The 27,475-nt window shown below is 54.1% G+C and overlaps 3 protein-coding genes and 1 long non-coding RNA gene across 13 annotated transcripts in view; 2 read left to right on the top strand and 2 right to left on the bottom strand.

Moving 5' to 3' along the window:
* The window catches only part of AGRP (agouti related neuropeptide), a 29,912-nt gene extending 25,135 nt beyond the window's left edge, over nucleotides 1–4,777 (bottom strand). For 2 of the 3 annotated variants that reach the window (XM_088800315.1, XM_074314732.2), the window contains exon 1: nucleotides 4,300–4,777. The gene's annotated coding sequence lies outside the window, so the exon portion shown is untranslated. The remainder of the gene's footprint in view (nucleotides 1–4,299) is intronic. The other variant, XM_074314730.2, reaches the window with a different exon arrangement.
* The window catches only part of RIPOR1 (RHO family interacting cell polarization regulator 1), a 39,031-nt gene extending 25,688 nt beyond the window's left edge, over nucleotides 1–13,343 (top strand). For 2 of the 6 annotated variants that reach the window (XM_074314720.2, XM_019755828.3), the window contains 21 exons: nucleotides 5,148–5,274; nucleotides 5,391–5,543; nucleotides 5,706–5,784; nucleotides 6,479–6,502; nucleotides 6,598–6,651; nucleotides 6,774–6,926; nucleotides 7,028–7,091; nucleotides 7,190–7,233; nucleotides 7,312–7,437; nucleotides 7,813–7,961; nucleotides 8,036–8,165; nucleotides 8,250–9,821; nucleotides 9,899–10,020; nucleotides 10,891–11,023; nucleotides 11,268–11,403; nucleotides 11,515–11,676; nucleotides 11,927–12,085; nucleotides 12,230–12,426; nucleotides 12,516–12,599; nucleotides 12,705–12,795; nucleotides 12,935–13,343. In XM_074314720.2, coding sequence (XP_074170821.2) covers nucleotides 5,171–5,274; nucleotides 5,391–5,543; nucleotides 5,706–5,784; nucleotides 6,479–6,502; nucleotides 6,598–6,651; nucleotides 6,774–6,926; nucleotides 7,028–7,091; nucleotides 7,190–7,233; nucleotides 7,312–7,437; nucleotides 7,813–7,961; nucleotides 8,036–8,165; nucleotides 8,250–9,821; nucleotides 9,899–10,020; nucleotides 10,891–11,023; nucleotides 11,268–11,403; nucleotides 11,515–11,676; nucleotides 11,927–12,085; nucleotides 12,230–12,426; nucleotides 12,516–12,599; nucleotides 12,705–12,795; nucleotides 12,935–13,032 — 3,834 coding nt within the window. In that variant the 5' untranslated portion in view covers nucleotides 5,148–5,170 and the 3' untranslated portion in view covers nucleotides 13,033–13,343. Of the gene's footprint in view, nucleotides 1–472; nucleotides 666–692; nucleotides 4,320–5,147; nucleotides 5,275–5,390; nucleotides 5,544–5,705; nucleotides 5,785–6,478; nucleotides 6,503–6,597; nucleotides 6,652–6,773; nucleotides 6,927–7,027; nucleotides 7,092–7,189; nucleotides 7,234–7,311; nucleotides 7,438–7,812; nucleotides 7,962–8,035; nucleotides 8,166–8,249; nucleotides 9,822–9,898; nucleotides 10,021–10,890; nucleotides 11,024–11,267; nucleotides 11,404–11,514; nucleotides 11,677–11,926; nucleotides 12,086–12,229; nucleotides 12,427–12,515; nucleotides 12,600–12,704; nucleotides 12,796–12,934 lie in introns of those variants that run through there. The other 4 variants (XM_074314722.2, XM_019755815.3, XM_074314718.2 and 1 more) reach the window with 4 other exon arrangements.
* A 2,488-nt stretch (nucleotides 13,344–15,831) lies between these two features.
* Nucleotides 15,832–27,442, bottom strand: LOC148757597 (uncharacterized). The gene is made up of 2 exons (XR_016022060.1): nucleotides 27,140–27,442; nucleotides 15,832–15,960 (listed from the first exon to the last, which is right to left on the bottom strand). It is a non-coding gene; the product is annotated as an uncharacterized LOC148757597 (long non-coding RNA).
* CTCF (CCCTC-binding factor) overlaps nucleotides 26,378–27,475 on the top strand; it is a 43,724-nt gene continuing 42,626 nt past the window's right edge. For 2 of the 3 annotated variants that reach the window (XM_074314724.2, XM_074314725.2), the window contains exon 1: nucleotides 26,378–26,591. The gene's annotated coding sequence lies outside the window, so the exon portion shown is untranslated. The remainder of the gene's footprint in view (nucleotides 26,592–27,475) is intronic. The other variant, XM_074314726.2, reaches the window with a different exon arrangement.

Here is a 27,475-nt window from a genome sequence, read left to right as displayed (position 1 = left end):
TCAAGAGGTTCAGTTCTTTCTCTCCCCTACAGCAGGGGAGATCCTGCCTATCCACCCCCTGAAATGGTCACTCAGATGGTCATTTGGGAGGAGTCTGGACCAACAGTTATACATCCTGGTTTCCTGTGGGACTAGGGGGTTGGTGGCAGCAAAGCCCCAGTCAGAGAAAGAAAATTGATGGGACAGTCAGCCTGCTCTGGGTCTAGCCAACCCACTCAGTTCTAGAAGCTTAGAAGCTCAGGGGATCCCTACCTTGCCCCATCCCCAGGGAGCAGAACCCCACTTGCTGATATAATCAGAAAGTAGGGAAAAGACAGGGAAACTTATATGTGGGGTAGGGGAGTTAGGGTGGGCCAGACTTGAAATCTACCCCCCTACAGCTCAGGATCTGCTGTTTCTGGGTCTGGGCAGCCCAGTTCACTCAGCACCCCCACTCATACTCAGCTCCCCCTTCTTTGTTGCCCTGGTGCAGGCCCAGAGGGTTGAGCAGTGAGCCAAGCAAACAGGCCCTAGTCCTCAGAGTTCACAGTCTGCTTGGAAGACAGACACTAAAGGAGAACTGACAACCTAGTTATGTGGCCTCAATGATCAGAAGGAGGAAGCCATGAGACGCCTAAAAGGGGGAACCAACCCCAGACAGGCTTCCTGGAGGAAGAAGTCATAGGGTAAGACTTGAAAAAGGAGAGGGAACTGGTCAGGGTGAGAGTAGTGTCGGAAGAGTGTGTCCATCCAACTTCCCTACCCCACATACAATTCGCCCTTCCCCAAACATTCCGTATAGGGAGGGAAGTATCTCATTTCATTCCCCCAACAGACCTGCGAGATAATTGTTGGTATTATTATTATGGTTGTTGTTATTATTATTTGCATTTAACAGATGGGTATCTGAAGCCCAAAAGGGTAAAGAAATGTCTTGCCCAAGGTCACATAACCAATTAGCCTCAGGTTTCTCTGTGAAATGGGGCCAATAGGACTCACCCCATAGGGTTGTTGCCAGAATTAAATGTTTGTTAATTAAGCACAGTGTCTGATATATAGAAAGCACATGATAAAGCAGTTTTTGGCATTGTCACATGACTAGAATTTTAAGAGCAATGTTGTTATTGAATAAAGAATGGATCATTGTAGGTTAGAGACAGGGACTGTCCATTAGGAAGCTGCTGTAGGGTACTAGGTTAAGAGTTGGTGACAGCTTGGACCTGAATTCTAGCTGTGGGGGATGGAGGTGAGGGGACAGGATCTACAGATGGCAGGAGTGGGTGGCTGAGTGGATGTGGAGGATAACAGACTGGGGCATCCAGGATGGCTCCTACTTTGTCTTGAAAACCTCGGTAAATAGATGGTGGGACTGTCGTGGGGAGGTAAAGACTGCGGAGAGTCAGGTCTGAGGAGGAAAATGGTGAATTCAGTTTGGGGACTACAAACTCAGCACATCCCTAATAGCCCACTCTGCACTGTCGTTCAGCTTCTGGGGAGGCAGCAGGAAGTTAGATACACAGGCCTGGTGCTCAGAAGAACAGTTTGGGCAAGGGAGAGATAAGGAAGCTGGCAGCATTTAGATGGCATTGAACTGTGGGAGGTGTACAAAGCCCAAGGGCAAGGAGAATGAGGCCCACTCGGGGATGGAAAGAAAGACAGATCTTCTGTGGGAAAATAAGATGTGCAGCCAGAGAGATAGGTGGAAAAGCAGGGGCATGGTGCCTTTTGAAATTCAAGGGAAAGAAGGGCTCAAGGAAGAGGTAGAGAGCGACAAAGTGAAAAGCTTTACTGAGATCAAGCAGGATAAGACTCTGGATTCAGCAACAGGGAGACAGTGGTGGGTGACCTCTTCCCAACCAGTCAGGGGAGTGATGGGTGTGAAAGGTGGTCCAGGATGGGAAGAGGAGTGGGTGGGTGTGGAGAGAAAACGGAGGTAGACATCTCTTCTAGAAAGTTGGCTCTGAAAGGGCCAAATGGAGTGAAGGCCAAACGGGTACCCCAGAGGGGTCATTTCTTTTTGTAGTTATTTAAAATCAACTTTATATTGAAATATACATACAGGAAGGGTACATGTCCTCATTGATACAGCTCAATACATTTTCACAAGGGAACACATGAACTAGAACCCAGATTAGGAAATAGAACATTACCAGCACTCTGGAAGCCCCCTTATCCCCCTTCCAGTCACTATTCCCAAGGGTAACCACTCTTCTGACTTCTATCACCACAGATGTGTTTTGCCTGTTTTTGAACTTCCTATTAAGGGAATCATAAATATGTCCTCTATTGTGGTCTTGCTTCTTTCATTCAACATCATGTCTTTAAGATTCATCCATATTGTTGCCCGTAGTTATATGTTGTTCATTCTTTTTGCTATAGAGCATTCCATTATGAACTGATGGGCATTTGGGTAGTTTCCAGGGTTGTTTTCATTTTTTATGGGGGCTCGTGGAGAAAGTCTGAAACACTCATCACTTTCTATGAGAAGGGAGAGATGACTAGGGCACACATAAGGATTTCCCCCGTGGGAAATGAGAGCCTGGCTGGGGTTGAGAATTGCTCTGTCGTTCTAGCCCAGCTGCTGAGCCAAGACCTCTGGCATCTCCCGCCAGCCGATGTGCATGTGCAGAGAAGGCAGAGAGTTGGGTTGCCCAGGGCTGGTTTTTGCCAGGTATGAGACAGGTGCAGAGTGCTAGGGATATTAGCAGCAGGCAAGTGATGGAGTCATGGCTGTAGAGCCAAGCTAGGGAGAAGGCTGTGCAGGGAAGGTGGGGAAGAGAAGGTAGGAGGGAGCTGGCAGAGAGAAAGGAAGCAGAGGCGGATTGTGAGCTCTATGCAGGGTGGTGTCTGCAATTCTGGGCTGTATCTCCAGTGACTGGCACATGCTTGGCACAGGATTGTCATTCAGTGGATAGTTGAATAAATGAGCTGAGAGCCCAGGAGGTCTGAGGTAGAAAGCAGGTGAGGTGGGGGTGATGGAGACAGCCTGAGGGTTGTGGTCCATGTGGTTGTGATTTAGGGAAGGGGCATTCCAGAGCCAAGTGATAAGGCTGGGGTGTTCCCATGGGGGGTAGCTAAATGATGCAATCAGCCAATGTTGGGCAGGTGATCTACTGAATGCATAGTTGCCACTGTAGGGTGCATAGCACCCAGTTTTCAAGGAGGGAGGAGAGGATAGCATTTCTCAAACTGGGGTCCTTGGAAATCTGGCATCTAAACTGAAGGGGGCTGGTGGGCTTGTTGGAAATGCACACCGTGGGCCCACCCCAGTCTCTTGGGAAGAAAGTAAGCCCAGTGCAACAGAATTGAACATCAAGGAGCAGGAGTATTTATGGGGTCGGGGGAGCACCAAGCCCCTCTGAAGGGATGGGATGCCCAGCGGTCCCTAGATATCGTGGCCTCTATCCTGGCTGGAGGTGGACAAGGGATATTCAATGAAGAGACTGGGGGTGGGAAAGGGCTGACACCAAGGAGATTCAGCCCGTGTGAGCTGGGGACCAGAAGGATGGGCCTCCACTCTAGGATACAGCTTCTGATAGAGAGGAGGCCCTGGCTGGATAGTGAGTCTTTTTTCCCCGGGGTCTGAGGCCGGAGGGGGAATGCTGAGACCGAGCACCCTATCTGTGGGGGTAATGCATGGGGCTGTGGGACTCGGCATCCAGTTCCTTCTCTGCTTCCTTCCCTGGGCAACAACACATAATATGGGATCGATCCAATCCCACACCTTTGGACCCTTTCTCTTGATGACCTCCATCCCTCATGCTTAACACCTGACTCTGTGCCCTTCATTGGCACAGTTCCTCTACTCAGCACCCCAGCCCTTTCTTGTACTGTCTCAGGCCCCACTGTCTAGCCTTCACACTCAGAACCCCAACTCTCAGCCCTCCGTGAGTTTAGCCCTCTCTCAGCACCCTTCAACAGCCACTCCATGAGCCCCCTATGATAAGTGCACCCAATCCAGCCACCACGCGGTGACCTCATGCTATTTATCTTTCCATATTCACCGCTGCACTCAACTCCTGATCCCAGCCGAGAAGATCCCCGTCAGTCCTCTCCCCACGGGGCAACCTCAGTCACCCCTCGCAGAGGCCGGGCAGGCCGAGGCCCGGGTGCCCCCCTGGTCCGGTGGGTCCCGCCCCATCCCGGCGGGCTGAGTCAGGCGGCAGGAACTGGGCGGGGGGCGGCGCCTGGAGGAGCTGAAGCTGGAGCCACAGTCGCTAGGAGTGAGCGGGGAGCCCAGCCAGGCCGGCACCGAGTGGCCCTAGGCCGGCGGGCACACGGGGTCAAGCTCGGAGGGTGGGGGGGCTGTCCCAGACCTACCATGAGCGCCAAGAAGAAAGGTAGGACCCGGTCTGGGGCTGCGAAGGCTCCGGGACTGGCTCCAGAGGGTGCGGGCCGGATTCTGGGGGCCAGGGGAGCGTGTTTCGCGGGAGCGGGGTGGGGGTCTGCGGAGGATCTCTTCCCGCTAAGGGCACGGGCGAAGGCGTCTGTCTATGACTCAGTTTCCAGGTCCGAGCTACAGGAAAGTGGAGGGGGCGGGGCATTTCTCGCCACTGCCCCCCACTCTGGGAATCCCCCGGCTCCGGGCGCCGAGAGGACTCTGGCGTCTGGGCGCCTGGGAGCCAGTGGGGGCTGGAGGGGAGCAGCTTACCCGCGGCGGGCGGATCGCGGGAGCCTAACCCGCGCCGGCCAGGCCTGTCGGGCAGCTCCGCTGAGCTCAAAACCTGCACCCCGCCCCACCAGGTGACCTCCAGCGGCCTCGCTGGGTGCGGGCGCGGAGCTCCTGGTCCACTTTGGGGGGAAGTCAGGGGCAGGGCTAGGGAGCCCGCCCCGCCCCTGGTAAACAGGCGCTTCCGCACATTCTTCGCGCGCCCCGCCCCTTTCCTGCCCCTTCCCAGCCTGGGGAGGGTCCCTGCGCGACCCCCCCTTCCTGCCCCTTGCGGCAGGCGGAGCCTGCACCTCTGCAGGAAGTGGGGGCCGAGCTGAGGCCACGCTGAGTCCGAGGCCGAGTCACCCGCGGCCTCCCTGTCATTAGTGCCTGGGCTGGCGGGATTGTTGGACTCCCAGCGTCAGGCCGTGTCCGGCAGGACTAGATACAGAGGCCGGGCCGCGGGGAGGGGGCTTCAAGGGCCCGACTGGCGCTGGACACCCGCCCTCGCCACCCCCAGGGAGCCCCGCGCGGACTCATTCCATGATGTCCCTGTCGGTGCGGCCGCAGCGTCGCCTGCTCAGCGCCCGGGTCAATAGGAGCCAGTCCTTCGCAGGCGCCCTCTGCAGCCACGAGCGGGGGCCCAGGTACGCAGAAGAGGGGGGCTGACGGGGAAGAGATTCTGACCCAGTTGGAGCTGGGTGTGCAGTGAGAGTTTGGGGGACTCCTTCTTGCCCCTTTCTGAGTGCAGCCTCTTCTTCAGGAGCTTCCCGGCCTTCAGCCCTCCGGGACCCCCACGGAAGCCCCCAACGCTCTCCCTAGTGTCCAGGATGTTTTCTGTGGCACACCCTGCCCCCAAAGTCCCACAGCCTGAGCGGCTGGACCTTGTGTACGCTGCGCTCAAGCGGGGCCTGACGTAAGCAACTCCCTCCCAATGCCTTGTCCCAGGATCCTTCCCCAGCTCCCATCCCCTTTCTGCCAGTGGGAACCTTCCCAAGCCTCACACCCTCTCTCCTCTGTCTGTATCTCCGGCAGCTTGGAGTCTGCAGAGGTAAGTTAATTCTTGTTGTCATCCCAGGGCCTATTTGGAGGTACACCAGCAGGAGCAGGAGAAACTCCAGGGTCAGATAAGGGAATCCAAGAGGAATTCCCGCCTGGTGAGTGAAGGGTTGGCAAGGATGCCCTGGACTAATGCTCTTTACCCCTGTGGTGTGTGGGACTGGGTAGGGACAGAGGTGGGTGACATCAGGGCTGTTTTCTGGGGTGACTTAGTCCAGGTATAACTAGAAAAGAGGATATCAGGAAAGGCTGGGAGGTTTCTATCTCCACATTCCCCAGCCTGTGCGCACTCTCTGCCTGGGACCCAATACCTGCCCATGGGAGCTTCCAGTGGGGTGGGTCAGACCCCCACAGACATGAACAACAAGAAATTATATTGTACTGGTACTGAGGGAAGAGCCATGGTTCTTCCTGGGTAACAGCTCCGGGTTTCCCAGAGGAGGAAACACTTCTGCTGGGTCTTAAAGGGTGAATAGGAGTTCCCTAGTAGAGGGAACCATGCATGAAGAGGCACAGAGCTCACTTCTTGGGGTTGCTGGAAAGGAAGTGGGCCACGGGAGGGACCCCAGGGAAGAGATACAGGGAGGGATACTGGAGGGGTCTTGGGGACCAGATCTATATCACCTGCACCCACCAGAGGCCAGGCATATGGGGTGGGTCAATCCCTGCTTTGACTGGAGTGGCTGTGGACTGTGCTATGAAGGGGAGGAGCTAGATGGATCTGGATGGGCAAGTGCCCTGCTGGAATACTTCCCATAACTGCTAAGTGCCCCCTCTCATCTCCCCATGCAGGGCTTCCTGTATGACTTGGACAAGGTGAGTGTATAGAGAATGGTGTTGGAAGAGGTTGGCTCATGGGGAGGGTAAAGGGCCCTGGACCTCAGGCTTCTCCTGACACACCTCTCTCCCAGCAAGTCAAGTCCATTGAACGCTTCCTGCGACGGCTGGAGTTCCATGCCAGCAAGGTACATATGTAGAATGCATACGTGCATGTGATATGGGGTGGGAGATTGGGTATCTTAGGGGGGTGAGGGGATGCTAGACCCTGCGTGAGTCTCCCCCCACTGTCACTTCACTCACCTGCCAGATTGACGAGCTGTATGAGGCATACTGTGTCCAGCGGCGTCTCCGGGATGGTGCCTACAACATGGTCCGTGCTTACAGTACCGGGTCCCCAGGGAGCCGCGAGGCTCGGGACAGCCTGGCTGAGGCCACTCGGGGGCATCGAGAGTACACAGAGGTGAGGGATGGGTGCCCATGAGGCAGGGACACAGGGTATGGCAGAGTTGGTGAGAAGGGACTGGTTGTTGACCCCTTTCTGTCCCTGCCCATCCCTCCTAGAGCATGTGTCTGCTGGAGAGTGAGCTGGAGGCACAGCTGGGCGAGTTCCATCTCCGGATGAAAGGTACTGAGTGGTGGGGGCAGACTGATGTTGGGGAGAGGGAAGTGTGTGCTTGAGACCCCTACCTCAACATGGCTCATCTCCTTCTCCCCCATCCCCAGGGCTCGCTGGCTTCGCCAGGCTGTGTGTGGGCGATCAGTATGAGGTATGAGGATGTACAGGTAAGGGCTGGGATGTCAGGGCCATAACATCAAAAGCTGCCTCATCCTGCCTGTTCCCCTAGATCTGCATGAAATACGGTCGTCAGCGCTGGAAACTGCGGGGCCGCATTGAGGGTAGTGGAAAACAGGTGTGGGACAGTGAAGAAACCATCTTTCTTCCTCTGCTCACGGAATTCCTGTCCATCAAGGTGATGCCTCTGCCCAGGACCACAGGACACATGATCCTGTGACTCCATGACCCTAAGGACCCCTTATGACCCTGAGACCCTTACCTCTATGACCCTCGTCTGACTCCATGGCTCTGTGAATATGTGACCCCATTACCTGATGACTATTTGACCCCCTGAATTCCCAAAAGTCTGTGACCTTCACAACCTCAGTGACTCTACAAACTCAGACCTCTGTGATTCCCATGCTCCCAGGGTGCTTCAGATTTCCAATCCTTGCACCCTCCTCATGGCCCTGTGACCATCATTTAACCTCTATGCAAATTCAGACCTCTGATCTCCCATAATTCATGACCCCCACACCCTTGTGACCCCACCATGCATTCTTGACTACAGGTGACAGAGCTGAAGGGCCTGGCCAACCATGTGGTTGTTGGCAGTGTCTCCTGTGAGACCAAGGACCTATTCGCCGCCCTACCCCAGGTCGTGGCTGTGGACATCAACGACCTTGGCACCATCAAGCTCAGCCTGGAAGTCACCTGGAGGTTGGTGGGGCTGAGGGGCTTAGGGACAGGTCCTGGGGCCTGTGGCACCTGCTAACAGCATCTTCCCTCCCCAGCCCCTTCGACAAGGATGACCAGCCCTCAGCTGCTTCTACTGTCAACAAGGCCTCCACAGTCACCAAGCGCTTCTCCACCTATAGCCAGAGCCCACCAGACACACCCTCACTTCGGGAGCAGGCCTTCTATGTGAGTCACAACCCAGGCTCAGGCCATCCCATCCCTTAGGGGCTCCTTGGGGATGGTCCTGAAATGCCCTTTCCTCTCTCCCAGAATATGCTGAGGCGGCAGGAGGAGCTAGAGAATGGGACGGCATGGTCCCTGTCATCCGAATCTTCAGACGATTCATCCAGCCCACAGCTCTCGGGCACTGCCCGCCACTCCTCAGCCCCCAAGCCCCTGGTGCAGCAGCCTGAGCCTTTGCCCATCCAAGTTGCCTTTCGTAGGCCTGAGACCCTCACCTCTGGGCCCACGGATAAGGAGGGAGCCATGGGCCCAGCCCTGGCCAATGGGCATGCCCTCTGCAGCCGGACTCTGAGCCATATCAGTGAGGCCAGTGTGGATGCTGCCTTGGCTGAGGCTTCAGTAGAGGCTAAGGACCTAGAAAGCCAGGGACCTAGCCTATCTACACACCCAAGTCCCACGCATGGGGAGCACCCTGGTCCTGTCCCTCCTGCCCTGGATCTTGGCCACTCTGCCACAAACCCCACTCTCAGTACAACAGGCCCTGCCCACACATCTACAGACCCCACGCCACCTGTACATCTAGACTCACTTCACAAGGCCACAGACTCTAGCTCTCCTGAACTGCCAGGCCCCACCGACACCACTATAAGCTCCACCTGTAGTGCCATAAGCCCTACCAGCAGTGCTCCAAGCCTCACTCACACTGCCACAGGCCCTACTCACAAGCCCAAGCCCTCTACCCTCACTGCTACAGGCCCTACCCCTAGTGCCATGGGCCCAGGCGAGACTACCACAAGTCCCACCCATGAGCCAATGCTTTCAACCCTTACTACTGAAGGTCCTACCCCCAACACTACAAGCCGAGTCGAGACTACCACAAGCCCCAGCCACACTGTCACAAATCTGACAAGTACTGTCACAAGCCCCACCATCAAGCCCACGCTCTCAACCCTCACTACTACAGGCCCTACCCACAGTGCCACAGCCCCAGCCCAGCCCTCAAGCCTCACCCATACCACAAGCCCCATCCACACTACTACAAGCCCCACCCACACTACTGCAAGCCCCACCCACACTACTGCAAGCCCTGCTCACAAAGTGAGGCTGTCAACTCCTGCCACTACTAGTCCTACCCCCAGTGCTAAGGGCCCAGTCCAGACCACCAGGAGCCCCACCCATTCTGTCACAAGCCCCACCCTTATAAGTGTAAGCCCTTCCACTTCTCTAGACCTTGCTATGCTCCCCAGCTCCTCCGCACACACGGGCCCCACCCTCCCAGACACTGACACCCTGTCCTGTAGCCACCCAACTTCCACTCCCAACACTCAGGCAGACCCCATAGCCCCAAGCACGTCCTACCCAAGTTCTGCCAGTACCAGTTGGGAACCCCTCAAAAGCCCTTCCCCAGAGCCCCCAGAGCCTATCCGTCAGAGCCCAAGCCCCACTGCCTCACCCCCAGCCCCTAGGCCCCAGCAGTCAGACCTTAGCTTGGTCATGGCTGCCCAGGCCCCAGTTCTAGGGGCAGCTGGAGGGGCTGGAGACAGGAGGTTGGAGGAGGCACTGGGGGCCCTAATGGCTGCCCTAGATGATTATCGTGGCCAGTTTCCTGAGCTGCAGGGCCTGGAGCAGGAGGTGACCCGGCTGGAGAGTCTGCTCATGGTAAGGAGGGCTGGGCTGTGGCAGCACAGGGAGGGCAGCCAGGCAGCGGCAGCAGCTGACTCCCTTCGCACCCCCAGCAGAGACAAGGTCTTACCCGCAGCCGGGCCTCCAGTCTTAGCATCACTGTGGAGCATGCCCTGGAGAGCTTCAGCTTCCTCAACGAGAATGAAGACGAAGACAGTGATGGTCCTGGGGACAGGTGAGATGGGGCTGAGCGAGGCGGAAGAGGTGAGGTGAAGGCCAGGTGAAGGAGTGAGATGAGAAAGGGAAACACGTAGGGTGGGGTCAGGCTGAGCACCGAGGAAAGCAGCGAGACTGGAAGTGGACAGGAGGGGGTGGGCTTGCTTGCAGATGCGTCTGTGTTCTCCCCTCCCATGGACTTCTCTTGATGCCCATGTTTCCAAGCTCATCTGTGTCCCCAGTGCTTCTGGCCACGCTCCTCCTCCTAGTTCCAGCAATGTCTGCTTCCCCTGCCAGTCCCCATCAGCTCACAAGCCTCCAGTTCCTCCTCTCTTCCTTTGCCTCACCTTGGTCCTACCCTATGAACGAGCTCCTTCAAGGGCTTCCCCATGCACCCTGGGTGCCCCAGCATCAACCCTTTTTGTCTCGCCCCTGGCTGTCCCAGAGCCCGGCCCCTCAGCTGGCTCAGAGCAGCCTTTGCCAATTCCCAGGAGAGGGTCATGCCTGGCTCCTCCTCCCTCTACTACTACCCAGGTTATGGCCCTGTGCCCTGCTCCCCTTGGGCCACAACCCCTTGCACTCCACACACCGTAGACCATCCCACTTGCAACCCTACTCTTCCACCCATCCCAGCCCCGGAAGCCCCGGAAGCCCCAGTCCTAGCCAGACGTGGCACAGGGCAGACAGACTCTGGAGACCCCTGCTAACACCTGCTCATCTCAGCACCTTCCTCCTACTGGAAGACCTCTGTGAACTTTCCCATTGTCTGTTGTATATCCATCGTCTGTTCTGTCTGTTCTCTGCTGGGATGGGGGGACTGAATAAAAATACACTGGTGACCAGATGGTGATGCGTGCCTCTGGGGTGACTGACCCCATTTTTCTCTCAGGCCCCCAAGCAGCCTGGAGCCTGGGGCTGAGGACAACCTTGACTCCCCCATTGCTCGCCCCCTCAGCACAGAGTGTCCAGCTCTGGACACTGCCTTGGTCCAGCACCTATACCACTGCAGCCACCTCCTGCTGGTGAGGCTACTGGTATTCCCCCCACCCGCCCCTTATAGCCCCTTACCCCAGGGAGCCCTCCACGCCTCCTCTGCATTCCACTCCCCAATGCCCCAGGTCCCTAGCATCTGGCTCATACTGAATGGAACACCTCCCACAGCCTGGCTTTCCCCCAACCTCTCCTAATGCATGCTGTAGCTCCTGGGCTCCAACCTCCCCAAGCTCTACCATGAGGTCTGAGCTACTTGGCCCCCCCATTCTCCAGAAACTGGGCACATTTGGGCCCCTGCGCTGTCAGGAGGCATGGGCCCTGGAGCGACTGCTGCGAGAGGCCCGAGTGCTTGAGGCGGTATGCAAGCTTAGCAGGCGATGGGAAACCCCTGCTACTTCCGCCCAGGAAGGTAAAGGCCCTGTGGGCTGTGGCTCAGTGTCGCCCTGAAGCTCGTTCCTTGCCCCACCTGTCTGCCCACTTGTCTGCTCTGTTGCTAACAGCTTCTTACACCTCCTCACAGTGGTGCAGTTCTCAGCCTCTCGGCCCGGCTTCCTGACCTTCTGGGACCACTGCACAGAGGGACTCAGCCCCTTCATCTGCCCCGTGGAGCAGGTGCTCCTGACCTTCTGCAATCAGTATGGTGCCCGTCTCTCCCTGCGCCAGCCAGGCTTAGCTAAGGCCGGTGAGTGGGCTGCCTACCTGCCCTCCTTTCTCAGATCCCCAGTGATGGGACTGCAGGGTAAGGCAGTTCAGCCCACACAGACATACTGAGCTGAGCAAAGGGAAGAAATAGCAAAGGTTTGTGCAAGAGGACCCAGATGGGTAGGGTTTGGACAGGGGGCCCCTGGACCTGAGCTTGGGGTGGGGGAACTCTTCCCTTAAAGGGCCTGGGTCCATTTAAACCCTGAGGTCTGTGACACTGCCTCCCACAGTGTGTGTCAAGTTCCTGGAGGATGCCCTGGGGCAGAAGCTGCCCAGGAGGCCCCAGCCAGGCCCTGGAGAACAGCTAACCGTCTTCCAGTTCTGGAGTCATGTGGAAACCTTGGACAGCCCCTCGATGGAGGCCTATGTGAATGAGACTGCTGAGGAGGGTAAGGCAGTGACTCTGATCACAAAGTGGCCTGACCCTATTGGGGGGCTTGAGGGGTGCATGGGGACATGAGTGGACGACAGATCCCATCCCAGGAGGCTCCTTGCCCTGCTACCTTGTTCTAAACCCTCCTTCCTTTGTTCAGTGTTACTGGTGCGGAATCTGAACTCAGATGATCAGGCTGTTGTGCTCAAGGCTCTGAGGTTGGCACCTGAGGGGCGGCTGCGAAGGGATGGGCTTCGGGCCCTCAGCTCCCTGCTCGTCCATGGCAACAACAAGGTCATGGCTGCTGTCAGCACCCAGCTCCGGAGCCTGTCACTGGGCCCTGCCTTCCGGGAAAGGGTGAGAGTTGGGCAGGGCTCCCTTGCAGGCAAAGGCTGGGGTACCAAGCTCCCAATGTCTGGCTAAGTCTGCCTCCCACCCTTACCCAGGCCCTACTGTGCTTCCTGGACCAACTGGAGGATGACGATGTGCAGACGAGAGTAGCTGGCTGCCTGGCCCTGGGCTGCATCAAGGTGACACCTGCCAACCCACCCACCCTTTCTGTCCCCCAGCCCTGGGCCTTGGGCTATTCTCACCTGCTCCGCTGGGCCCACCTCAATGCTTCCTCCCCCCGGTAGGCTCCTGAGGGCATTGAGCCCCTGGTGTACCTGTGCCAAACAGACACAGAAGTCGTGAGGGAAGCTGCTCGGCAGAGCCTGCAGCAGTGCGGTGAGACTTTGGATGGGACAGAGGGCCAAGTAGAGTTCAGGGACATTTGGGAAGTTGGGAGTAGGGGTGAGATGGGGTCAAGGGTGGGAGGGCTGGGTGGGACTCGGGCCACTCCTTACCCCATCCTTACCCCTTACAGGGGAAGAGGGACAGTCTGCCCATCGACGGCTAGAGGAGTCACTGGATGCCCTGCCCCGAATCTTTGGGCCCGGCAGCATGGCCAGCACAGCATTCTGAACTTCCCACCCCTGGCTTCCAGTGCACCTTCCCCCCACTTTCAGGGCTCACCAGGCACTGGCAGGGAGGGTGAGGGCTGGCTCCAGACACCCCTCCCCCACAGATTCCTATCAATGAAAATCTAATATATTCTTCTGTTGCCCTTGGGGTTGGTCGTCAGTGCCTGCAGTCAAGTGCCTCCCAGCCTCAGTTCCGCACACTTGCCACACATCAGTGTCCCGGGCCTGGCCATCCTGCCTCTGCCCCACCACCTCCCTTGGTTTTGTATTTTATTTACAGAGTTTTACAGAAAATAAAAAAGCAAAAATGCCTTTCCTATGTGGCCTGATCTTGCGCACTCCTGCCCCTCGGGCTCCAGCACCCTTTGCCTGTGGCCCTTCCTGACACTCGTGGGTCCACAATCCCACTGTGACAAGGGCATGTGCTTCTGTCCTGGAAATCCAGGTGGGAGAGAGCCCAAAGGCCGGAAGTGGGCTTGGAGGGCAGAGGAAAAGGGTGGTGGGGTGTTCCTGAGGAGGCTCAGCCTGCAGGCTCGGCATCCCTGGGCCTGGAAGCTAGGGACCCGGGTGGAGTTGACCTAGAGAAGGACCAACGGTGCCAGTCCTGGGAATGGCTCCCCAGCAGCTAGCTCTCTGCTACCAGGAGGCAAAGAGAAGGAATCAGGCAGGAAAAAAAGGCGTGGTGGTGGCTGGAGCTCCTGGCCACCAGGAGGCAGCAGAACCCCATAAGAATGCCAGGCTCCTACGGTAGGTCTGCCCCTCGGCTTTGGCAGCCTCCTACACAGGGGGCGGAGTGCTAGGAGCTCCTTGAGGGCTGGGTAATAAGAGAGATCCTCGCAGAGGGTAAGAGCTAGGACCTGGGAGGCAGGAGACCTGGATGGCTGCCCTGTGACCTTAAACAGCAAGTCCCTTCTCTCTCAGAGCCGCCTCCTCTCTGTAATAACAAACCTGACTGAACTCCGTGGCCCCCCACAGCTGACTGACCTGTTCTGCTTTGGGAAGCAGGACTCCAGGGAGAGGGTTCACCTCCCCCCAGAGCTGTGTGGCATGTGAGTATGTTAACCCCAGAAAGCTAAGCATTCTATGGAAGGAACTTGAGGGTGGGGTAGATTTCAGGATGGCAGGCCTGTTCCAAGGAGGGCCTGAGGGAGGCCCACATCCAAGGATGGAGAAACAGGCCCCCCACCCTTCTCCTCTCCCTCCAGAGCTTTCATTATCCAGGGGCAAGGGAGATGGCACAGCAGGGCCTTCCCCACTCCCTCAGCCCACTCTCTGTGCCTGTGGTGGCAGCATAGCGATGTGATACATTGGGGAAAGTGTGTGTGCCTGCACTCAGGAAAAGCCAATGAGGTACCAACAGTCCCCCCGGGGGAGGGGGTGTGACCCAGATCCCCAGGGAGCCCTGCCCCCAAGTGTTTTAGAACTGTATGTGAAGACGTTTGGCTGGGCCCTTACCCACCTGCTGGGGAAGCCAAGCTGAGCAGAAAAAAAAAAAAAAAAAGAAAAAAAAAAACGGCAACAGGAAGGAGCACAGGAAACACCTGTGTGTGGATGCAGGTGGCTCATTCCAGATGGGTGGGGGTGGGGCAGGCAGACAGCCCTTAACACACAGCTCTGTGCTCCCTCTGACAGTGAAAGGCGTCATGGGAGTGATGGTGTGCAGTTCAGCTTTTGGGGTGGTAGGCGGCAGTGGCAGAGGGTGGAGAAGGCAAACGAGACAGAGACCAAGGCAGCACCCAAAGCTGGCCACAACTTGGGCTTGCCTCAAGGGCCCCTCCTGCAGGAGGGTTGCAGTCCCAGAACCAGCCCTGGGGGCCCCACAAGAGGCCCACTAGTAGGGCAGGACTGTTGTCTTGCATCCAAAGTGTAGCCTGTGGTGAGGAAAGAGGAAGTAAACACTAGCTGACCAGGTCCTGGGAAAGTGCAGACAGGGGTGTGACTGGGCCAGCACGAGCTTCTAGTTCAATCCACAGGAGACGACAGCCTGGGCAAGAAATGTAGGCTGGAAAAATATCATCCCAGCTGGGGGATCAACTGGGACTGTCACTGAAAATCTGAGTGACAGACATCCCTGCTCTCCAATGCTGGAAAGGGACAGGGACCCTAACTTTCTGTCCTCTATAAGGAGGGTCCTAGGGCCATAGCCCAGTATTCAGCCCTAGCCAAGGGTGTGTGTGGGGATCAAGGAGGACGCTGTGAGCACAGCCCGGTACAGGTGAAGGACTATCAAAGCCAAGACAAAAAGAGCCTTAGTCTTTGTCCCATCATGCCTACCTAGCTCAGAGCACTAAACGGTCACACCCCCTCGCCATCAATGACTTGAAGTCAGGTCCATGCTCAGGTCTGTGAGATGGCAGAGGGCAGGAAGAGCCCTTGTCCCTCCTCCTGTAAACCCTCCCCTCCCACAACACACACAGCCTCCTAGGTGCTTCCCACAAATTTTCCCACAGGGCAAAGCCGCTCCCAGCACCCCCCTACTTCCTATCCTGCTGTCACACAGGTTCAGGGAGACACCCATTCCTGCTGCCCTGGACTCGACAGTCAGGAGCCTGCCATCCAAGGTGATGGGAGGTTGATCATCTCAAGAGTCAAAGACAGCAGGGCAGGAAAAGCCTGTACCCAGCTGTCCTGTGTAGCCTGTGCAAGCCTCTGAGGGGACAGAAGGACGGGCCCCCAAGGCCTCTGACACTGAGGAGCGCTCCGTCAGTCAGGGCCACACCAAGCCTTGGCGATCATTGTCGGGGCTCTTCCCAAGGGGAAACTGATACGCACGTGCTAGAAAAGAGGGACCAGGCGGAGGTCGTCCAGGGCCTGATTTATTGTATTGTGTTGATGTCACTAGAGGCTCCCGACTTCCCTCTTTCCTCTTGCCTTCTTCCAACCTTACCTTGCCTCCTGTCTCCCAGTCTTCTTCGTCATGTAGTCAAAGCTGCAGAGAACCAAAAAAACAAAGAAAAAAAAGCATGTTGTAAAGGCAAAGAAGCAGATGGGGTGGCACGTGGGAGGACTGTTTCTTTGTCTCGCCCACAGAGCGGAGGTGCTTTCTTGTTTCTGTGCCTGCTGTGGGTACAATTTGCTGAACCCTAGGCATATGACATGTTCCCTCCTTTCCCTCCGTACCCCACTTGCTCCAGACAGCCCTGGAGTGTCTTATTCAGGCCCCCATCCCCCATGGACAGAAGGCCTGACTGCTGGCCCTGGGCAGTACAGGAGGGTGAGCTTGGGGAGGACTCCAGGACCTATACAAACTGCTGAGGAAGAACAATGTACCTTAGGAAATAAGACTGTTATTGGCCGGCACGCAAGGGGCCTCTGGTTTCAGAAGGTTGCATGGGGTGATGGCCACAATTGGAGTTTGATGTTAACCGTCAAGTCTCACTTGTCTCTGAATCTACCCAGGGCATGTGAACCTTCACTAAATGCTGACTTACCGCAGCTTAATAAGCAGATGAATTGCTCTGGCTTACACCTACGTTTCTCGCTATTTCCTCTGAATTGCCTTACAATCTCCTCCTCCACCTCCTCTTCAAGCATCCTCTTACAAACATCACACCACAGGATTCCATTCTAGGCCCTTTTCTCCTCGTTCTTGAAACATATTCACTGAACCACCTCATCCGTTCCTCTGGCTTCCATCTGTATGCTGAAGCGGTATGCCAGTGACTAATATCGCTCTCTCTTCACCGCCGACACCCATATTCAACTGCTGACTGACTGGACACCTCCTTTTGAAGAGCATGCTCAAAAAGCAAACACAACATCTCAGTCGGTTTCTCCTCCAGGGCTTTGGGGGTTACCAGCTACCCAGGTACCCAAGCCACTCAACTGAGTCTCATACTTGACTTTTTCCTCCGTCCCCTCATGCCAGCCATCAGAATCTCTCAATTAAATGCCCTAAATATTTCTAAATCCTGTCCACCTCTCTTTATCCCCATTGACACCAACGCAGGTTCAGGACACATTGACCAGAACCTAGACACTAAAATTGCCCCCTCACAGGCTTCCTGGCCCTGGTATTGCCCCTCTTCCACCCATTCTCCACAGTGCAGTCAGAGTGATTTCTAAAATACAAACAGGCTTTCTGTTTAATTCCAGCCCCCTCAACCTGGCTCACAAAGCCCTTGAGTCTGTTCCCCTCTCCAGCCTCACTTCTGCCACCTAACTTCTTTCTCTGCACCGGTGCCTTGCCAAGCCGCGTGCAGGGCTTGCTTGCCCCATCGTGGTACACTCTTCCCACCCCTCATCTTGCCTTGCTAATTAATGCCTGTTCTCCTGTCAGGCTTCAACCTAAACATCACAGATCACTTCAGGAAGCTGCCCCTCCATTACTCTCCTATCACAGGAGCCTGCACTTCCCCCAGTATATTACACCCCATTGCAATTGCTCATTTACTTCGTACTCTCCAACATATATGTCCATAAGTATTTGCTGACTATTCTACTGGGTAACAGGCACCACTCAAGTCTGGGGAAGATGACTTATGGAGTTTGGTCCAAAGGCTTTTTTTTGTTTGTTTGTTTACTTGTTTTTAAACAGCTTTATTGAGATTTAGTCCACATACCATGCAGGTCACCCATTTAAAGCATACTGTTCTATGGCTTTTAGTATATTCAGAGTTGTGCCATCATCACCACAATCAATTTTAGAGCGTTTTCATCAACCCAAAAGAAACTGCACCCCTTAGCTATCAGCCCTGGGCCTTCACATCCCCCGGTCTTACCCCCACCCTGAGGCAACCACTAATCTGTCTCTATGGGTTTGCCAATTCTGAATTATTTCTTATGAATGAAATCAGGTTAAGCCTTTCCAACTTACCCAGTTCTAAGATTCACCTGAGAACTTCCCTAGAGATTCAAATTCAGAGGTCTGGGGTGGGACCAAGGAATCTGCATTTTTATCACATGTTCCAGGGCAATTCTTTATTTTAATCAGGTTGCATCTGCCTTTACTATCCCCAGGTCAAATACACAGTAGGTGATCAAGATTAGCTTTGGATGAATACCTCTAACACTTGTATCCAGCTCTTGGCTCCCTATATCCAACACCCTAAGTCACGTCTTGGTCTTACCTCAAAGACAACCTGAAAACATTTTGAGTATGAAAGCACGGTATGTTCAATGCAGAAAAAGCCTGGACACTCAAAACATTCCCCATAGTCCTGTCATGCAGGGACTCTGGTCCTGCTCCCTGCACCAGAACACAGGATATGGTGAGGCCAAAAAGGAACACCAACGGAGCCATGGATAGGGGGCCCACACCACTATATTCTCGCTGGCAGCTGGGTTGGAGATACAGGAAGCAAGCTCCACACGATGCGCAATCCTCTGTCCGCTTCTCTGCCAACCAACCTACCCTCACTTGCTAGCTGCAATCCATCATCGGTTTCTCTGCCAATCAACCAACCAAATCCCTAGCGTAGCCACGGCAGTTATATTAGTGGCTAATGGCTAACCAGTAACAGCTGATGGCCAACTAGTCACGGTTGATGGCCACCTACTATCCGAGCCAGACCTTCCCACATGAGGTCGAGAGCATAGAAACTGCTCTCCTGGCTCTGTTCCCACACTCCACCCCTCCAGGGTCTCGCCTCACAATCCATGCGACAAGCATCTTCTGCAAGGGGCCCAGCGCCAGGAACCCAGCCCACAAGAAAAGATTCCAGTCCAGTTCAAACAATGTCCCAGAGGATGTACCTCGACGTCCACCTACCCTCTGGGCATAGCGAGGGTTTCTCAGGGTACCACGCTGGAACAATAGTGGCTTACAGCCAAGGTGCTTACATATTCTTCATGGTGGCCAGTTGCAAACATCCTCCTGCACCCTAAGAAGGGGTCTTTCTGCACCACAGTCTCGCTGGCAGCCAGGCAAGACACTGGAAGTAAACATCCGCCAGTTCCCTACATGGTGGTATGTTCCCAAGCAAACAGTCAAGCGCTCCATGAAATCAGGGATGGAAGGCAATTCCCCATAGTCCATAGTCATTCTCCAGGGCTGTGCGTTGCCCTCAAAATGTGTGCCCTCTTCGCAGGGTGAGGGTTCCAAGTTCTCCCCAACCTGGGGGTAAGGGACGACCTTGACCTCACCCACATCTCCCACCAAAGACTCAGCAAGCGTTTCCTCCTGGGACTACAAGTCCTGCATCTGGGCCATCCCAGCAAGCACCACCCAGCCCACACGGCCGCAGTGACCTTCGCTTTCTCTGGCCTATGCTGGTTGGAGAACCATCCACGTCTTGCCACCCTTCCATGGGGGTCCAGCTCTCCGGCAGCTGCATGGCTTTTCCCATGCTGGTCGGAATCCTGCCCACCATGCCAGGCATCCGAGTGGGCGGTGGCCCAGGCGCAAGGTGTCCACAACTCTAGGAGCCCATGGCAGCAGCAGACCACCAAAAGGTGACACCCGCCACAGCCAACAGGATGGCATGCCATCTGGAGGCTTCAGACGCCCACCACTTCACCGAGGTGTCACTTTTCCCCCAAGCAGATCGCTCCTCCTGTTCCTGGCACCGCTCCTCACGGGCTTCCCAAGACTGAGCGCTCATACGCACAAACTGCTCCGCCGCTCTTCAGAGAATTCTGGCCAACGCCATACCCTGCTGGCAAAACTGAGCTTTCAAACGTACAAATTGCTGCATTACCCCTTTGAAAATTCTGGCCGGCACCATACCCTGCTCACTGCACCATGTGTCATGCGGGGTCTCTGGTCCCGCTCCCCGCATAAGAACGTAGGCTATGGCGAGGCCACGGCAGTTATATCAGTGGCTAATGGCTAACCGGTAACAGCTGATGGCCAACTAGTTACAGCTGATGGCCATCTACTACCTGAGCCAGCACCTTTCCACGTGAGGTCAAGAGCCTGGAAACTGCTCTCCTGGCTCTGTCCCCACAGCCCCCCATGATCACCACCAGGATCCCAATTAACAAATGGACCAGAAGCCTGAGCAGGGGACGATATAGGGACAGAGAACAGTCAGACTGGTCGAGGAGGTAAGCAAGTTGAACCCACAGGAGCCAGAGGGAGCTGTTAGAAACAAGGTTGAAGAGGTGATTGAGGGGTTGGTCACAGAGGCCTTCTGCAGAGGAGTTGGAATTTACCCTCAGGGCACTGGGGAGCCATCCTTGGGCATGAAGCAGGGGAATTTTGTGATCACATCTATGCTTTAAAAAGGTCACTCGGCAGTTGTGTGGAGAGAGGAGGCAAGAAGCAGTGATAAGTCTATGATAGGGGCCTGGGCCAGGGTGGGGGCAGTGAGGATGGAGAGGTGGTTCAAGTGAAGAGATGTCCCGAAGGCAGAATAGACAGGATTTGGTGACTGATAGTATGTGGGAGATGAAAAAATGAAGCCCACCACCCTTCTGGCCTGGGTTATGGATGGATGGTGGTATCTTTCATTGAAATGGGAAAGCCCTAGAGAAGCGGGTTGGGAGAAGTGACAAGGCCCACAAGGGTGGCCTGGGAGTCATCCTGAAGGAAGTATCCAGAAAAAAGCTGGATATGGAGCTCTAGGCCAAGAAGAGAAGGCTATAAGCTGGAGGCAAAAACTTGGTAGTCATCCTTGCTTTACTGTGAAGTCTCATGACTGCTGTGATGTCCAGTGACCAATCTGTTCCCCTACACTTGCAGCCCATACCTTTTAATTGCCTCTCCACCCCTGACTTTTACCTAACGTTCATGAAGTTTAGTCTGATATAAGACTAATATAAGATATAAGGCACTGGAGAACGAGGGCCATCACCTGTCTCCAGTATTACCTAGCCTCAAGCATGGACCTAGGTCTCGAGCAGATTTTCAGGACATAATTATAGATTGTTAAGTCATCATTCCAAATACCTCTGCTATCTGCCTTCCAAAAGCCTGAAATTTCCATCATTAAAGCCCTTCCTTTGAATGAAAGCAGTAGTGTCCAACTTGTTTTAGGGGCAGAAACCATTTTTCCCTCAGAACAAATCACAATTTGGAGAAGTGGGGGAAGGTGGGGGAGCAGAGGCCCAGAGCCTGCCTGACAGACCTCTCTTCTCCTCCCCTTCCAAAGCAGCCTGAGGGGAAGACTCATCTCCAGAGGACTGCTAGAAAAATGAAAATGCATCTGGCAGTGTGAGGTCCTCTGAGCAGCCAGTGAAAGAAGAGCGAGAGAGAGGGAAGAGGCTAGGGCTGGAAGATCTGAGAGCTCATTCTGGGTTTGCCAACAAGTTAGTGGATGACTCTGAGTAAGTGTTCGTTTCTTGAGTTGGGACAAAACTATGCCTGGCTCTTCAAATAGAGCTGTGAACATCAATTAAAAGGGCAGACATGAAAAGGTCTTTTGCAAAATGAGATGGATTATTAAAGGAGGATCATGTCTGAAAAAATGCAGGTAAGACCAGAGACAACAAAAGTAACCTACTTCCCAAATGTGGGATGTAGGTCTAGGTAAAGTACTTTACATTGTAGAAAGCAGTAATTTGAGCTGAGAAGCAAAAAATAATTATGGCTTTTACAGGGGTCGGAAGAAAGCAGATATCAATTCCTGTGGTCTGGGTAGAGGTGGAAGGGCAGGTCTTTAAAATGTTAGGAGAAAGTGGTTGGCCTTAGCAGTTGACATTGAAAGCTTTCCAAAATAAGGTTTAGCATCACTAGTCTACACCCTAATCCAATGGTGTGGGATGTCTTGCACCCCCCTAATACTTCTGTGCCCTTTTCTGCCCTTGATTACGATTCTTCACCTTAATGCCTGTGCCTTGCTTGTTAACATCGAGCTGAAAAGAGATACTCCTGGGGAATGATTTGCTCTGTTATCTCTGAGTCTATTTTTCCCCATTATAACAACTATGGCATGAATTGTTTTTTGTTATTGTTGATTTCTAATCAGCCTGACCAGTTAAACTTTAAATTCAAGGACAGGAAACACATCTTGTGTCATCTTTGTATCCGCAGTGGCTAGAACAGGGCGTTGAACACAGCAGGTGCTTAGTAAATGTTTACTGAATTGGATTATATCTTACACGTATCTCCAATAAATACAGAGACAACAGGAGTGTTCAAGTGTAACTTTAGGTCTTATCCCCAAAGTGGGCAGGAAGAGTCTTGCCCACTGTTATTCAGAAAATCAACACATCTCTTCTTCATTTGTTGATTCTCTTGCTTAAAGAGTTCTAAAAAAAAACAAAACACATAAATGATCATGATTGTTGCAAGCTTCATGGGGCAACATGTGGGAGCCAAGGAAGATCTTGAAAATAGAACTGTTCTCCTGAGAATTATAGCACAAAGTACACCTTTCTCAGAAAGAATGGCTCTCAAGCCAAGGAAAGCCTAGTCAGTCTATGAATGAATCTAAAACATTTCTATCAGAAGGTGGATTTGGGAGTGAGGGTAGGTAGTAAGAAGCATAACAAATAATAATTGTTTATATTTATTGCATGATTACTGGTGCCTAGGGCTACATCAAAAGCTTTACTTGCATTTTCTCATTTAATTCTTACCACTATGTGAAGTACAATTATCATCCTATTTTTCATTGAGAAGAAACCTGCAGTTGAGTTGTTACTAATTCACTCAAGATCACACAGCTAATAAGGAGCCAATACAAAACTCAAATGCTGGACCATCTGACTCCAGCATCCAGAGAGGGCGATATTAAACATTTAAGTTATATGACTGACATCTCTTAATCTAATTAACTGCTCGCCAAAGCGTTTTAGTAATTTGGCTTCCCAAGAGGCTGTCTAGTAGGGAGAGAACATGCCTTTTGCCAACATATGCGTTAAGAGCACTGGTCCACTTGCTACTTAGTAAAACAGCACTCTACTCACCCATTAAGTTCTTGTGAACCTGACCATTCTTTAAGAAAGGAATCCACTCGCAGAATACAGACTACATTTCTATTCCTACCTGTGAGGCTGAGGTCCAGATCCTGGCACCCACGTGGTGACTTCACCAATGGCATGTGGTAAGCTGACAGCTTTCTGCTGATAATGCCCTGAACGCCTGTGGACTACAAACCTAAGAGACAGTCCATGGGAAGAACACTTCCTTAAATCACTGAGTGGTTTTAAATCACCCACGTTCTCATTGGTGAGGTAGTCTGGTGTAGTACTGCAGGGAACAAACCCGTCCTTTTTTTTATCATCCTGTTTGTCGGGCTCTTATCATGTTACTTTTCCTTCTAGCTTGTTTCTGTCCAGCCTGAAGCAGCCTATCCTTTTGGTTTGGCTTTCTATTCCTTGGTCTTTGGAGCTGATTCCATGAAGCAGAACACATCACAATTTCCTACAAGGTGGAGGAAACATTTCCTTTTGTTGCTTCCTAGTAGTGAATCTTAGCATTTTCTCAGCTGTGTCAGAGCAGCACATGGGATCTTTGCCTTCAGAAAGCAGCTTCCAAGGCCACTTGGACCCCATTCCTGGCTTCAAAGTGATGACTCAGGTCATATAGTTGTAATTATACTGGATATAGTATAAATATAGTTGTTGTTTTAGTTGCTGTAACAAAATACCACTGGGTGCCCTATAAACAGAAGACATTTATTCCTCACAGTTCTGGAGGCTGGGAAGACCCAAGTCAAGGCACCAATATGGTCACATTCTTAAAGTCCTCTCCCTGGTTCATACCCAGTACCTTCTCACTGTGCCCTCACATGGTAGAAGGGGTTAGGGATCTCTATGAAGCCTCTTTTAAAAGGCACTACTCACATTTATGAGGGTCCCACTCTCATGACTTAAGCACCTCCCAAAGGTCCCACCTGCTAGCATCATCACATCTGGCATTAGGATTTCAACATGAACTATGGAGGGAATACAAATATTCTGACCATAGCAGTTATAAATATAATTGTAAGTATAGTTGAGGTTTTTTTCCATCTCAATACATTGCTTTATATTTGCCCATGTTAAAGCCTTATAAAATGTTCTTGCACCTTACTCTTAAAGGAAGATGGTTTGAGGTAAAATCTTTGAGAAAGTGAATTAATCAGATTATTAAAAGTACTAGAAAAAGAAGCTAATGACTTAAGTGAAAGTCAGCTTTGTTGTTTCTTGTAAATAGTTCCTAAGACTACCAGGAGCTGTTTGGGGTAGAGGGCTGAGAAAATGCAAACACTCCAGAGGTATCTGTTTGGTAATTTTCCTCTAAGTTCGCCTTTTCTTTATGCTTGAGTCTTACGGTGTACTACATAAGAGACACATGGGATCATTTGGTTTCTAGAAAAGGGGTCACATGTAAAATTTCCAAATACTTCACACATTTCTAGAATAGTAGCTAATCACAAGGCAAGTGCCTGAGATGAGGAATCAGAAAATTTTGAGTCCTGGTGTTGAGAAACCAAATGATCCCTTTTCTTCATATCTGTATTCTAGCAGCTGAATGTTGCTGAAGAGAAACCACACAATGGACCAATTGGTTTAACTGTAAACTCATGATCATGAACTTCAAATGGGTACCCAATGCTGCCACGGCAGTCCTACTAGGAAAGCTGAGCTTGCTTTCCATCTCCCCTGAATCTACATCCATCTTCACCTTTGTTACCCTGTTTATCACAGTGGAAGCATCCTCTTCCTATCCAAGGTCAATCCTTTCCATTTCCTTATATCCTCCCATGGATTTCACTCCTATACAGGTCAAGTAAACCTTCTCTCTCCCATATCACTCCCAATGGCACATAAACATATTCTAGAACCCTACTATCTTTTAAAAATCTCCTCTTGACCCCATATCCTTATACAGCCATTCCTGAATTTCTTTGCTCCCTTCACAGCAAAACTTCTCATGTTGTCTATGTGTGCTGTCTCTTTCCTCACGTTCCCATTCACTCTTCAACCCATTCTGGTCATGTCCACATCTCTGATTCACCAACACGAATCAAGCCAAGGCTACTAATGATATTTTCTAGTGACCTCCAAGCCATGTTTCTGGCCCACGTATACCCCTCAGCAGCACTAGACAATTGACCACTCCCCTCCTATCTGAAATCTTCTCAGCCCTTAGATTTCACAACTCAACACTGTGGATTTCCTCTGCCTTCCTGGCTGCTCCATCTCAGTCTCCTTCTGCATTACCCTATCTCTAAATGCTGGAGTCCTAGTATTTGGCACAGGAACTTCTCGTCACTCTTTCCTCCAAGTCAGAGGTCATGACAGCCCACACGTGTGATTTAGTCAACTCATGCAGTTTAAAACATGATTTAGTTGCCAACGTCTAAATATGTGGGGATTTTACATTTTAACAAGTCCGGATTTCTGATTCCCTTTAAAAAACAAACAAACAAACAAAAAAAAAAACACAAGAAACAGACGACCTGTCAATATTGGGGCATTATCATAATGGAACAAATGGAACGCTGGATCCGTTTGTTGTCAGTGATATCTAAGGGAGTTGAGAATACAATCCTGAGTCAAATTCCCAAAAGTACCAAAGCTCTCCTCCCAGAGCCCCCAGAACATCCAGTAAGACCTCGGTCAACTTTATTGCTGGTTGGGTTGAGTCCGCAGGTGCATCCTGGGGAGGGGGAGGGGTTACCGCTCGCGGAAGGGAAACCGCACAGTGAGGGGCTGAACGACTCCGCCCACAAAAAATTTAACAGCTCTCAGGGCAAAGACAAGAAATGAACGTTTTAAAATATAGAATTACACCGCACCGAATATAGAAACTTCTTTCGGCGAAAGACGACTGCTATGGTCGTGTAAGAGCTTCTAGTCTGATCTTCCGCGGGCCATTCCGTGCTGAGGTGGCCTGGATACACCAAAAGGAAGCCCTTGTCTAGGGCAGAGAGATCCCCAAAAGCCGATGGGCAAAGACAGGTCTTCTCGCTACCGCTCGCAGGCGCTGGATTGTTTCTAAGATCAGAATGCGCGGGGACCGGACGGGTCCTACTCCGTGGCGGGCTGCGGTGCGGCGCGGCGCTCGGAGGGCGGGTCGGGCCAGGCTAGGGCGGAGACTGGGGCGGGGCCTGGCCCAAGAACCGCTTCAGCCGCACCACCTAGCCCCTCGCCTGCTTCCTCCAAACACTCTCCACCCCCTGTACGAGTTCAAGGCGGGAGACTGCGACTAGGGAACCAGGTCAAACAGGCCGGGATCCTGCACCGCCCAGAGGCGGGAGCCTCCGCCCAGGAAGCCCCACCCAGCGGGAGCCCGGACATCTCGGCGCCCGCAGAGCCCACGCGCGACGGGGCGAGAGCGCGGGAGGGCGCGTGCGGCGTGACGTGACTCGTGGCGCGTCCCGTGACGCCATCGCGCCCGCTTTTGAAAGTTGGCGCCCGGGGCCGCCTCCCATGTTGCCCTGCGCCAACCCCTCCCCTCACCTTTCCTCCCCCGCCCTCCACTCTTCGCCCGGCCAGCCCCCCCACCCGTCCCTTCCCTTATCAGCACCCGCGGCCCCGGCAGCGCCGACGCAGGCGCACTGCACCGCGCCGCCGCCATTTTGTGTCCGAGCCTGTGGAGCGATTAAACCGTGCGCGGAGCTGCTTCTTTGGCGGCAGCGGCGGCGGCGGTAGCCGGTGCGGGTGCGCGGAGCTGGCCGGGGACGCCGGGTGGCCGGAGCGGTGGAGCGGCGGCGGAGCGGGCGCTGCGGGGGGTGTGGCGCGGAGGTAAGGGGGCCCCGGGTGGAGGAGGTTTCGCGGGCCGCCTCTAGGTGTCACGATGGGGCCGCTCCGGTCGGCGCTGGCTGCAGCCCGGCGCCAGCGCCGCCGCCGGGGGGTGTTTGTCTCCCTCTACCGTCCCTGCTGCGGCGCGGCCGCCGCCATTGCCCTTCCCCGCCAGGGCCCGGCCAGCCCCCCCAACACACACCCGCCCGCTAGGCCTCCCTCTTGGCGGCGCGCTAGGCCTCCGGCAGCGACAGAGGCCCGCGCGCCGGCGACTCCATTTTCCTTCCTTTGTCTCTGCCCTCGAGGCCGGCTCTTGGCCCGACCGATCACCCTGCCACGGCCCGCCCTCTGCCCTCCGCCCCTCCCGAGGCGGGTGGCCTCAGCCGAGAAGCAATCTCCGCGGCTCGGCTTCCGCGCCCGCTTCGCTCACGAGTTCCGACCAGAGCTGCCGCCGCGCGCGCAGCCGGGCCTCCGTACAGTATGGGTATCGGGCCCTGGCCAACGCCTCTCGGGCTGCCCATCCTCCAGCTCGCCCGGTCCCCGGAACCTACCTGGCCGCCCTGCGATCTTTCTCGGCTACTCGGTGGTCGCTCCCAGTCCGCGCGTCGCCGCCGCTGGTCTCCGTCTCCACCGAGTGGCGCAGGCGGCGCTGCTGCGGCTGCGAGCAGAGGGACCCCAGAGCTGCCGAGAGCTCCCTCTGCAAGGCTGGCTGAGCTGCTCGCGCCTCGACGCCGCCTGAGCGGGCGGGGGGACGCGCGCTCGCCGCCCCCGCCGGGCCCTGCTGCGCCCCCAAACTCGCGCCCGGGCTGCTTGCTGGACTCGACCTTTGCGGCCCCCCACGGTGGGCGGAAAAGACACGAGTTCGACACCAAGTAGTTTTTCTGGAG

This window comes from Rhinolophus sinicus, chromosome 8 (genome assembly GCF_057876585.1).
Source record: "Rhinolophus sinicus isolate RSI-liver-muscle chromosome 8, RSI-T2T, whole genome shotgun sequence".
Lineage (NCBI taxonomy): Eukaryota > Metazoa > Chordata > Mammalia > Chiroptera > Rhinolophidae > Rhinolophus > Rhinolophus sinicus.
Note: the sequence above shows the minus strand (reverse complement) of the source record. Positions and strands in the feature narration are given on the sequence as shown.